The 13,461-nt window shown below is 38.7% G+C and overlaps 1 protein-coding gene across 4 annotated transcripts in view; it reads right to left on the minus strand.

Annotated features, from left to right (window-relative positions):
* Positions 1–13,461, minus strand: part of ADCY1 (adenylate cyclase 1) — a 498,640-nt gene that overhangs the window by 383,212 nt on the left and 101,967 nt on the right. For all 4 annotated transcript variants that reach the window (XR_007508915.1, XR_007508916.1, XR_007508917.1 and 1 more), the window contains exons 6-7: positions 6,236–6,394; positions 4,844–4,985 (exon numbers count right to left, since the gene is read on the minus strand). Coding sequence is in view for 1 of the 4 variants with exons in the window: in XM_049823805.1 (XP_049679762.1) it covers positions 4,844–4,985; positions 6,236–6,394 (301 nt within the window). In the remaining 3 variants the exon portion in view is untranslated. The remainder of the gene's footprint in view (positions 1–4,843; positions 4,986–6,235; positions 6,395–13,461) is intronic.

Raw genomic sequence — 13,461 nt, forward strand, 5'->3', positions numbered from 1 at the left:
CCTTAAGCTGGCAATGAGAACAGTGACGGCAGGCCCACTTCTGTAAATGCAAAAACTAACACATTCTGAGAAATCTTTTCCCTCACAAAAACTTGATCACTTCTGACCACTGCTTGGCTATCTGCAGAAGAATGTTAGGAATTTCGCTTAACTGTCTGCGCTGGGCTGTTTTCTCAACTGGTGAAATTAATGAGCCTTTTCAAAACTAGAGAGGTGCCTTCAGAGTGTGAATTGCTGCAACAAACACAGAGAAGCCAGCCCAAGGACAGCACCAGGCGGTTATCAGGGAGGCTGTGGCTGGACCTTAGGAGGTGCTACCCTGCAGGAGAATCGTACTTTCTAGAGCAACCACAGAAGTGAAGTGGACAGTCCAGCTAAGCTCACTACTTCTGCTGTGCTTCTAGGAGCCAGCTATGCCAGCTGTAAAACTGAGGCAAAGATAATTTGACTAGCGTCAGCGCTGACAATGAAAGAACAAAGAATTCTGATGAAAGCCAGATCTGCTCTATTAAAAAAAAATTAAATTAAATTTTAAGGATACACTCTGAAAGTCAGAACAGGATTAGCCAGGTAGATTACCAAGGAATCATTAATGGAAAAAGTTACTTAGCTGGGTCTAAGCAGAGTTACAAAGTTCTTGTAAGGGGCTCTGAGATTAACAGATCTGACCCAGATTTCCGTCCCCCCCCCCCCCGCCCCCAAAATAAAATCCAGAACAGTAATATTTACAATACACCAGAAAGCTAGGACATTTTGAAACTAAGAGAATGTCCATGTGTCTAAAGCATAGAGTACGGATCTTGTGAATATTTAATATATTAGAAAGAGATCTGTTTTTCTAACTGGATCAGACCTGTTTTATAAGTCCAAGACATTCATGTATGTGGTCAGATGTGTGGCTAGTTACATTACCAAACTTTTCAAATCTTGTCTCAGTGCAATTACTTTGGTCACATCACTGTAGTTTTGGTATCAATATAAAATATCATGAAGACATAATTAAACTTTACTTAAAAGAAGTGTGCTGGCATTTTCAGAACTAGAAGCTTTGTCAGGGCATTATAATATTTTGTGTTATATTTTAAAAGCATATTTGCATAAGTTTTTAACTATGATGGCCAGCAAAAAAATTTAATTTAATTCAAAAAAAGTTCCGTATGCCTTTGGAAATCAGATGAATTATTTAAGTCTGTTTAGAAGCTGAATGTTATCCAGTCAAACACGCATAATTATTGCTTAATAATAATAATAATAATGATAGATGAATATAATCTCTACCAAAATAAAAACTGTAACAAAACAAAAAGAAAAGTATTCCCTCAGTTGTCACTTAGAAGTGCTTTACTTATTAGCTTATACACCAACTTAGCAATCAGATCACAAAATTGTGGTTGTTAGCTGATTCAATAAAAGATTAAAAAAATTGAGAATACTTTATAATTTGTTCGCATTTAAAATGTAACTGGTACATGAATGAGTTGTCTTATGCTGTTATTCTCATTCTTGGCTTGGGCAATATTTGTGATGAACGATCTTCCTGTCAGACCAAATATGGAAGAATGTGGGGTATGTGTCTTCTAAATAAATAAATAAAATGTTTAAAAAACCTAAGTGGGCCTATTTACCTTTCAAATTCACAGATTCTTGGCCATCTGTTGCTGTAACATTGATTTTCATTCCTCTTGGCATCGTACCTGCTAAAGTCAGTTCATATTAATGTCAGAGATGATGCATAAAGAATAAAAAATGTGTCTGCATTTCAGCTACTGAGGCTCCGGAGGAAGGAATACAATATTAAACCAACAGATACCTGAATTCACCTAAAGAAACTCCATCTTGTCTGTGCTTCATGGGTAGCGTTCTGTTTCTACGTCTCTGAAGAGTTAATGACTGAATCAGGGTAGGAGGGGACAGCAGGTGTTTATTTTGAAGGTAAATATACTATTATGTAGCTCGTGGTCCAATGATCAGTATGCAAGTATACGGAGACTGGGGACAGCTGTGATGTACTGTGACAAACAGCAAAGTGACGTGCTGATTGATCTGCGAGCCCAGTGGAGAAGCCAGTCAATACCAGTAAAATTCATGAAGTGTTTCCTCTGCCAGTTTGGCTGACATGCCATTGATGCATGTCGGAGAGCTAATGTCGTTAGCCAAGCTGTACTGCAGCACCTGCCACTTCCACAAACCCAGCAGTGACACCCCTGGGTAAGATGGCATTTGGTTTGTGTAGCTGATGACAAACCAATCAGTCGTTTATCAGCAATCACCAGTAGTTTCTCAGCAATCTTGTAAAGACAAAGAAATGTGTGCTCACACAGTAGTAGGCTCTCATCCTTGCACATTAAACACGCATTGACCTGGTTTACTTTAATATGTGAATGTCAAGCTTCTGTTCCTCAATCGCTAGTTTATGCAGCGGAGTTGACACAACACAGTTTCTATATGTAATAGCCATATTTATCCTCTTTCTACTTGTCTCTGTGCACCAACCTATCAACAATTTCCTGAAATTCAGCTATTTCTTTTCTCAATATGAAATGAAACCTGATACATAATAACATAGGAAATGAAATTATACATAATGCTATAGGAGTGAAAACAGCAGAAAACCAAGACAAACAAATCTAACAGCAATAAGCAACACATCTACCTTAATTAAACCCTCCCTCATGTTTTCTTCCTTATTGGGATTAATTCATTTAGGAACTGATCTTCCTTTCAAGAAAGCCACCAGAAAAATCTCAGTGACTGCCAAAACAGAATCTCTAGCCCACTGGTTTTCTACCTGTTTTCTTTCATACCACCTAAACCCAAATCTAATCATATATACCAGCAGAAGAACAAAATGTGAGATTGCATCATTTTCACAGCAGATGAGAACACTCCATATCTCTAATAACAAGATGCTTTAGAGGAGGTGCATAAAAACACACCCTTGCAGCATCCTTTCCGGGGTAAAACAACAGGAATTTTCACTCCCAGAATCAAATTCCGCTGGTGACTGGACTCCCAACATCCCATAAAACCTCCCTGAGTCATCAAATTCAGACCAAGAAACTGACTGCAGGTATGGAATTCAAGATGACCTGTTCTCCCCTGGTTACATTTTTTTCAAACATCCATTGGCTAACACCCTCAAGCATGGAGCTTTGACATCACTTTAAAACCTCATCTGTATTGTTTGCATACTTACTTTCAGAATTGGGTATTACAATTTTCCCTCTAAAGGTGAAATCCCTGAATGAAAGTTGTTTGGGCAGAGTCTCAGAAGTTAAGGGTGCAAAAGTTTGTATCCCAAGTTTTCTGGCTGAGATAAAGAGCAATAAAGTTCCTCTTGGCCTGTAAACTGTTATGGCAGATAACTTCTAAGATAAAGCTTCATTTGATGTGGAAAATGTTGGAACAAACTGAATATGTTTAAATGATGATTATGGACTTTCAAGACCCCTATTGAGGTCAACAACATTTTGTAATAGAACTGCCCTAAACTTAGTAACTGGTTGAGGAAGAAAGGTGCAACTATAAATGAACCTGTTGGAAAACCACTGTCACCATCTTCACCGCATGCTGAGACTCAAGATATTGCCATCACAGTGCTGGGCCGCTGTTCTCCTTATCCTGACAATCTGGTTAGAACAAGGAGTCACATCTATCTCCATCAGGGGTGGCTAAATCCTGAGCAACATCTAAGAAATGAAGTTCCAGCTCAAATGAGCTAAAATCTTCTCTCACCTTATTCTTTCCACACTTTCCATTTTCTGTTCTCCCCCAAAAAGAAAAGGGCAGAAAACGTTATTGTCCCTCAACAGCACTGCTGACTTACTCCTCTTTCCTCAGTAGAACTTCAGGGGTCTGACAAAAGGAAGAAGCTGAAGGGAGAGGGGAGCTTAAAAAAATTTGGAGGGAAGGCCAGCTAAGATAAGAAAGGGATGACCAAAATCATTGTGGGAGTCTGAGGTGACAGAGCAAGCAAGGAAAACATTCAATTTGTCATGAGCAGCTCAATGTAGCAGGAGGAAAAACCACGCGTGTTTTGGACACAGGATATATTACTTGTTGCAGTAATCTTAGAAAATTTACTCAGCTTCAGCATAAATACCTGATCTGTGGTACAGTGGTATATAAATTCGAAAGCAGGATGGTTGACTGCAGCCTCTTCCTCTGACCTGGATAAAAGGGCTTGTGTTGTACAGCTTGGCAACATGGCAGCTTTTCCAGACTTCCAGGGGATGTTAGTTCAATCACTGCTGAATTCAATTCACTAACTTTTCTGCTGTGGGCATGACATGTCTGTAAATGCTGCTTTTTCTGTGCCTATTCATTGAGGAATCCTCCAGGCCCAGTAAAGGAGCCACCAGTACCATAAGTGGTTGTAGGAGTGGAAAGGAAAGCATGGGTAAAATGGCATGGGAAATGAAAGAGTAAAGAAAACTAGAAGAAAAATAGCCAAGATGTTAGCATTAATATTCTGAAACACCCTTTTGAAGGGAGGATGAAGGGAAGAGTGAATTAAATTTTTGGAGTAATATATCATATAGTTTCTGATAGAATAATTACAGAATCTGAATAAAAGAACAGTTTTCTTTTTGGGGAGGTAAAGGGAAAAATTGTTTTATTTTTAACTTTAGAAGTAAATTGATCATCTTCTCTATGTAACATTCAAGGTTAGCTTTTTTAGCATTCCTGCCTCAGTCAAAACCAGAACATCTAATTTCAAGAGTGTTTGAAGAGCTTTTAGAAATAAGAAATACCAGTATTGCCTCTGCTTTCAGAATATCACAGATCAGTTATTAAATTACAAAAACATATCACAGAATAAGCTAGAATTCGTGGAGCTTACCTTCCTACGATGAGATGGCACAATAAAATATGTTTCAATATTATGCTTCTTCAAGAAACTATTCCTTTCATGACCATATCCTGGTTCTACCTCGTAGTCCCCATTTAGGCACTCTAAGGTGGTCTTTGTAATGTGAACTTTCCTGCAGAGAAAAATAGGACATTGTTGTTTAAAGCACAGATACATTATGAGCTAGTTGCTCCTGAAATACACTCCTGTGTAGAAGATCACAGAGAGGTCAATTTATGTGCGAACCCCGATTTTTGATGTAAAAAAATCATTTTGTTTTGGTTTTTTTTTTCAGCCAAATAGAACATAGAAATATTTCTATTACATGCATTTTCTAAACTTGAGCAGAGTGAACAGCAAGATCACTGCTGACCATCCAAACACGTGCAGATTTGTTGATTTGTAGAAAGTGAAAGTCTGCACATCATCTTCTACATTTTGTGGCTTTCTTAAGTGTTTGCCTCACTGCCTGCTTGGAAAAACATCCTGCTGTTTGAAACTTGTGACTTCACACTCTGAATCTCTCCTGTGCATAAAGAAGAAACTTCTTTTTCCTCTATTAAACATGTGTTCAGATTTTTTTCACTGGAAACCCTTAAGGTAAGGAACATACAAAATACACTGCCAAAATTGCCTAAGGCAGACATACGTAACAATCAGAAATTCACTCATCTTAACCACAAAGATTAAGAGGTTCTATCGTCCCCCTGTTCAGCAAATCATGTTCTTCTAAAAATCCAACAGAGGATGGTAGGCCCCAGTCCAATGTGAGTTGCACACAGAAGCACACCCATGCCCCTTTGCGAGAGTACACTGTGTGCTTTTGAACTGGGTCCAAGGAGTACTTAAAACTCCAGCAGGTGCCCCACCAGCTGGCTGCAGGTTTATGTGCTCCTGTATCATTTGCACAGACACCATCAATATCTGAGTGCATAAACAGGTATTTTTTTCTATAGCATACTACTAGTGTTGGAAATCTTGCAATGTAAAAGCAGTAAGGCACACCCTCCCCACATGTGTAGAGGTGCAAGGGTGAGCATTTCCTGGAATAACTAGAGGGTTTTATTTTTATAACACGAAGTGGTGAAAGTCTAGCATTCTTACATCTGCAGCATTGCCTCATTCCTACTCTTTATATTTGGCAGCTTCTAATGAGGATTTTATCTGGAAATGTTTTGCTTCTAATCTAACCTATTACTAATGTAAATATCAAGATCATTTGGAGAAATCCACAGGATAAATCAGATAGTACGTTAGTTGCTCTTACCAAACACAACCCTTCTTATCAATAGCAATTACAGTGCAAATGCCTTAAAGAAGGAGTTAAGTTCTTCACCCATACAGGTTTCTGTTTCTTTTTCTATGGTTCTTTCTCAGACTTACCCAGGCAGTCCTCCAGCTTCCATTACATTAGCTAAAGTCACATCATTTGACCAGACATCATATTGCCATTTTCGGAGACCCAGGACCCCACAAAGCACCCTGCCTGTATGCAATCCAACTCTCATGTTGAGATCAACCTCTGTGGCTTCTGCAACAGACCTGGAATACACAGCATCAGAATATTAGTCTTTACACAATGACATTGCTCTTGATTTTCTTCTTCTCTCCTTCCCCCAAAGTTAACATATATATATACATGACTGAATAGACAGGATCTTTTAAAAATCTCAAATTATATATTCAGGTACTGTTCTTTTTGTTCACTAGTTTCAAAGCCCCAATTGTAATTCAAAAGGAATAATTTTCTTGGTCATATTTTAATTACTGTTGAACCAAGATCTTAGTATTTCTAAATTTTTTGACGTAATACATACAAATTTAATTTTCCAGGTTTCAAGGAAACCCAGAAAAGGTTATGTTTTGTTACATTTAATAAAAGAAAAAAAGAAAAAAATGACAATAAAGGAAGTGTAGTAAATGGTTTTGTCACAAAACTTCCCCAAGACTATATAACTTTTAGGTTTTATTTGCCACTTTTGCAGTATTTGCTATCATCGTCCTACAGAAACTTAGATATTTTACTGGGAGATAAACAAAGAACTTTCTGGCTGTAACTCAAATAACTCAGAGACAGCCAGCTTAACTTCTGCATTTCCCTGTTTATCTTGCATCTCACATATTTACTTTTTTTGGTCATAAATGTTCCTGTTTCCCAGTGCATATTTATTTCAGCAGGATGACAAGCAACCACAGTGCAATTGTTGGAATCAAAAGAAGATTTTTTTTTAAACGATCTTATTCAGTTTAATTTTAAATCGACATGTAGGTAAGCAAACAGGTTTCAATTCTACCATTACTCCAGACTGCTTTCAACTCAGTATTAAAATGGACTACCTGGCTTCTTCTTTTTACCAAAAAAATCTCTATTAATGTTTCTCCTTACCCTAGCCTTGGGTTTACTGGTTGGTAGATTTTTCTCTAAATCTTTTTTAGCCCCCGCCCCCCGCCCCCCCCCCCCCCCCGACCTCACTCATAAAGATCATGCTTGATCCTATATGGGCTAACTGAATTTCATCATGAAGTAGTTTAATATTAAACACTAAGGAAAAGATTGGTCTTGTGAGTAAAATATAAGCTTGAGTCACTCAAGACTTAACATTTAATTTCTCTCCTCTTTTACCACAGTTTGTTGTGACTCAAACTAATTTTATCCTCCTTCAGTTCTCCATCTTTAATATCAAAATAATACTTTCTTTTCCTTACTTGTTTTGTTTGCAGTGGCTTGATCTCAAGGTAATAGTGTAAAACATTTAATTTGTAATTAAAATAATATAACATAATCTGATATGGACCCTAACACTTCCTCTCTGTGCAGCACAGAGGGTTAAAAAATAATCAAAATATTTAATAAGTTATTGTCTTATTTATGTTGTCACAGTTTAGATTTGTGATGTTCTCTAAGTTCACCATTTAATTAAAATTCCACTTGAATGAAAACCTACTCAGTTAAAAATTAACATTTATTTTCCCCAAGTCTCTCAGACTGTCAGTCTTGAATGATACTTATTTAGTATTTAATGATATTATTTCAACTGATATTTTCACCCTATGCTACTGCTAGGAAACTATTGCAACTACTAGTAATCACACAGAGTTGTTCCGCACCTTTACCTTTATGGTATGCTCAGCTAAGCATCATTTTCTATGGTGAGACTGAAAGGACACAGACTTATATTTAAACACTTCTACAGTTTCTGTGAGAAAAGAGGTATGAAGAGGTACTAGTTGAGAAGGTAAATGGATAAGCAATGACTCCACTCTACTATGTTCTAATCAGTTCAATTACCCAGTTACAGGAGTACAGGGCAAAGAAAATGATGAAACCAATCAATCAGTGCAAGACAGCAGATGAAGAATGTTCATAAACACTAATGTCTTTCCAAAGCTCCTGCAAGAGTGGCACAGAAACCACTGCTAAGTATGGACTTGCACCTGTAAATGAAATCTAACCTTCAGAGATTTTTCACTGTGTAGCTGGGAAAGGAAGAATTAATTGACAAAGTCATTAGTAAAAAGCATTTTTAATTTTGGTGCCACAGTAAGGAAGGATTCTTCATTTCTGTGAATGCGGGACATGATGTAACTCACACCCTGCACGGACTTGTGAACACCAAAAAGGAGCCTTGAAGCTAATAGTCTTACACATTACATGCAGAGATAACACTGCGCATAAATATTTGTAGCTCTTTCTGTTACAGAGAGAGCTGGCACTCCACAGTTAAGTTGCAGTCTAAAAAGAGATAATATCAGTAAATAAATGAAATGGACTTGATTTTCATTAGTTTTTTAAAATTTAAATTTTCCAATGCATTTAACAGGAGAAGACCTTATACTGAGGCTCTGGCTATAATTTTCCCTTGATCTTCATTGACTAATATATTTTCTAAAGTATCATCCGGCTACACTGGATTTGGCAGAGAGGTCTTTAGGAGGACTCTTCAACTCTTTCAGGAGCAGTTACTGTATTTGTCTCTTGTATAGTTGTACTTGATTAAGTACAATTAACAGAAAGGGCAGCATAGGTCAAGATGTGGGGTGAGCAGCATAAGATACCTGGCCTCAACTTAAGTAAGGAACTCTGCAGCCATGAAGTGCTGAAGTATATAGCATGTCGGCCATCACTAATGTGAGTAATGTGGAGATATCTTTTGTCCCCATAGGGAATCTGGGCATACCACATTTTTCAGTCATATTTTATGCAACAGCACAGAAAGCCTTATGCACAGCTTTCTGAAAGATTAAATATTTCCTTGTTCCATTTCTACTCACTGCAAGTCAGCTTTCCTTTATTCAGTATCTGTTCCCAGTCAAGCCTCAAAAATGACTCCAAGAAGTCCTAAAAGGACTTGAGTGTTACAGGGCTTGCTGTGCACACTGTCTGCTTGACAAAGCCTTGAGGAAACGAAAGGAGCTAATAATATAAGCCACCTAATGATAACTTAACCTTTGTATCTTCACCTGTGCGTGTGTATTGTGCCATTAACAGACTGACCTTACAGCAAGACCATACACTGCAAACCAAAGCCCTTCAGGATTACACCTTGCTTGCCTGTCTATGTTCTCCTGCATAACTAAGTACCTACATAATTATCTTCATCGCCAAGCCTGCAAGTGTGTGAGTTTCTCTGTTTGCAAATGAATGTTGGGGGTTTTTTTCCCATTTAAAACAGTATATAAAATCTCAGGCTAAATGTAACTGGAAAGACAGTGAAACTCAGACATTGATAAAGACCACCCCAAACATTTGACCTTGCTTTATCCCAACTGGCTTGAGAGAGAGGGGGAAATGTCATCTGCTTTTAGAAATTTAAATAGCGTAACAAAAAGTAAACAAAAGGAAATGAGCAGAGAAATATAACATGGCCGATCATATTCCTTGTTAAATAAGCTGGACTGTATAATGTACCAATCAACCATAAAGCAGAATCTCACAGTTCATGTTTTGAACAAAAGATTTCCAGAAGTAGTCACTCAGTAAAAAAATTTAAATTGAGAACTCATTTACATTTTCCCCAGAAACTAGAGTGTGTTTCAGGGGTGTTTTCACCATTATTAAATTTGAGTAGGCAAAAAAGCTTATCAACAGTTCATTAAACTTTCTGAATTTACCTTGAATACCTGTGTGACCTTTATGCAGTTAATTTCTATGAATATACCCCACTGAACTATCAAAAATGAGGAATGTTAAGTAATATACAAAGAACAGGCTTCAAGTATAAAATCAGAGCAGTACCATAATCGTATTCCCCAGCAACATCAACATTTCTGCACTACATTATCACATAAGTGTCCAATGATGCATTTTAAATTATAAATACATTTCTGAAAAAAATACCAGCACTTCACAAACAAGCCATGAATAGGATAAAGAAGTTTCTCAAATAAATTATTCATTACAACTTACTCTCTTCTAGATTCAGATATAGTATACTCAAAACTTTTCCAAATGTTAACACAAAAGTAGGCCCAGAAACAAATGGAAATTGAAAAATATTTTCTTTTTAAACTAGAAGTGTGCAGAGTCTATGTAAGTGACTAATAAGATAACCATCTTCCTTGACAGCTCAAGTACCCTACCAAGCCTTTAAATTTTAGTTCTCTCCTTAGCTACAAATATTTCATGTGCTGCTACAAACCATCAAAGTCATTTAGATCATCTGCAGAACAGCTCCAGACCTGTGCTGCATTTGAAGGAAAAAAAAAAGGGCTCTGCATCCCATTTCTTATAAGTTATTTAGGGCTTTTCTTTAGGTCCAAAAATATCTGCACAGAAATAGATGTTTCCCAGTTAAAGGCATAGACCAGATTCTTGGTTCAGTTCCGTACATTCGCTTTTTCTATACGCACGGTTCTAAGATGACGGTGCCCTGTAATGTCGCCCATCTCCCTACGCACTTCTGTGTCAGCTCCATTTCAACTGCGTCAGGACTCGGTCAGTCCTCAGACGTTGGTGACGAAGACTCTCCTTCTACGGAGCACTCTACCAGCCCGGCAGGCCGCGGCAGGAGAGGCTGCTGGCCATGGCCCCACAGCGCCCGTAGGCCAGGCCCCTCGCCCTCTCTGTGGTTTGGCGGCCATGTTAGGCCTCTCGGGCAATTAAGTTTCGTTGTCTGAAAACCTTTGCTGTCCTGTTTTCAGCAGCTGTTTCTCCAGGTCAGGTTTGGGGATTTTTGGTTTGTTTGGGTTTTTGTGGTGTGTTTTTTTTTTAAATATATTGAGCAGAGCTGCATGTTTTCCCAGTACGTTGCTCACCTGGAGCACAGCAGCAGAGAGCCAGGGCTGTGAAGATCTGATGGCTTCAGCAGTCAAGAGGCTCCCTTTCGCAGAGGTGCAAGCTGACTAAGCCTTCATCAATGGTAGGCAGCTTTCTCCACTGCTGAAAATGCAGTTGCTGGTTCTACCAGAATTCAAGGTCAACTCGCTCCTGCCAGTCCAAACTTTCCCAGGCCCTGGACCTCTGGAGGACCAGGGGAAAAGCATCAACAGTGTTGACGTCAGGAAAGTTAGTGTTTCTGTCTTCTTCCTCAGACAAAAAAATCACGTGGGAAAACTTGACATTTCAGTTGGGCTTCCTCAAACTGGCTGCTGTAGTTCCTGTCCCTTCCCCAGTGCCTTTGGTCAGCTGGTGACCAAACTCATAGGAAGGAGACAGTTCAAGCATCAGCCTCCACCATGACCCATAGGAAGCAGACAGTTCAAGCATCAGTCTCCACCATGACCCATAGGAAGCAGACAGTTCAAGCATCAGTCTCCACCATGACCCATAGGAAGGAGACAGTTCAAGCATCAGTCTCCACCACGACCCATAGGAAGCAGACAGTTCAAGCATCAGTCTCCACCATGACCCATGCAACCAAGCAGCAACACAATGTGCAGGTGCAAAATAAGCCCAACTTCCATCTGTGAGGTCTTACATGGATGACCGGTGGTGTCATCCATATTAGGTGGAGTCATCTGTATGGGATAAGCTCACCTATGTGACACAGAGAAAAGCTGACAGACCCCACTGGGGTGCCTGGATTTCAAGAAGCAAAGGTTCAGGGACACTTTCCTTTGGACCTCTTCAAACCCCACATGCAGTAGCAACATTCAATCCGGGGGCCAGACGAGACCTATTCCAAACTAACCCTCCCCCTCCTCCCCCAGTGTAATACGTTTAGGTTAAACTGAAGTAGTCAGCAGCAGCTGCTGTGATCTACAGATGTGCCATGCCACCTGCTAATGGAGACATAGCCCGTGATACAGCTAGTGGAGCAATTCCCTCTGAGTCGGTATCAAAATGGCATCCTAGTAAGATACCAAGGGAAGGGGTATTGTGAAAATGTACAGTTTATGTGACAACATGAATGATTACAGGATCCCATTACACTTCTGACAAGTTTATGAATGTTAACCCCAGTATTTTGGCCCAGTCCCAAATCCAGTATTTGTATCCTGCTCACCCAGATTCCCTCCTCATTTCCCACTGGAAACATTACAGTTCACTTCTTGCCCTGTGACGTTACTGAGTGCATTTAAGTAACTCCCTCATTTCATCACATTTCATCTCCTAAGAGGTTACATTTCTGGACTGAACCAAACAATTGCTTAATATAATTTATATCACCTGATGAAATGCTCTGTAAGGCAAGACAAACTATTATTAAGAATGTATAAAATTGCCCCCATAATACTAGCTTAAACCAGAACTCTAGCCAGTTCATGGGAGAGAGAGGAAAGAGCTTGGGTAGCTGGGCAAAACTTTTCTACATGGCAATTAGCTAACATATCTATTTAGAAGGTAAAAGACTGTAGTAAATAGAGTGGAACCTTCAAATGTGGCAAGCAATTTAAGTAAGGTGAAGAGCATACTTGGCCTAACACACTGATCAAAACCAAGGTGAGGACAACATCTGGCACATTAGAGCAACATCTGGCACATTAGAGGCACTAATGAACATGACCATTTTAATTATATTACTAACAAAAACCTGACAGTTAAAACTCAACTGATGAAAGCAACATCGGTGGTATCCAACACTTATCTCCCACTTAAATACTGCCATGTTGGTTTAAGTGACTTTGAAGTAGAACAAACACCTGGCCTGTACTGAAGCACTGACACAAAACTCATTGGCAGCAGAAATTCTTTTGGAATAGAAACAGAATATAACACTACCTGTTTTGTTGTTTTTTTAAAGAAAAGAAAAGATTCTCACATAATGATTCTGGTCTAACTTTAACTGCGCCCTTGAAAAAAATACTTTGTAGAAAGAAGGAAGATGAAATTGTGAAAATTTTAAGTATTTTATAATGTTCTTTGAAAATTACTCTGAAAATCTCAATCTAAATGTAGCAAGGCAACATCCTCAGATGATACTCATAGGCAGTACCATATTCTAGGATACTTAAATAACAGTTAGACAGAACACGAAGAGAATAGAAAGTATCAATTTACATGAATTCATTAAAACATTCAACACAGTCAAATCACAGATGCATCAACCAGCCACTAGAAGTTTCTATTCCTTCATTTCCTGGAAAAAGCACGTCTTGGTGGTACATATCTCTGGGACAGGCACTTTTGACAGATCCATCAGCTGAATCACAATTCAAGTGATTTTATT

This window comes from Accipiter gentilis, chromosome 20 (genome assembly GCF_929443795.1).
Source record: "Accipiter gentilis chromosome 20, bAccGen1.1, whole genome shotgun sequence".
Taxonomy (NCBI): domain Eukaryota; kingdom Metazoa; phylum Chordata; class Aves; order Accipitriformes; family Accipitridae; genus Astur; species Astur gentilis.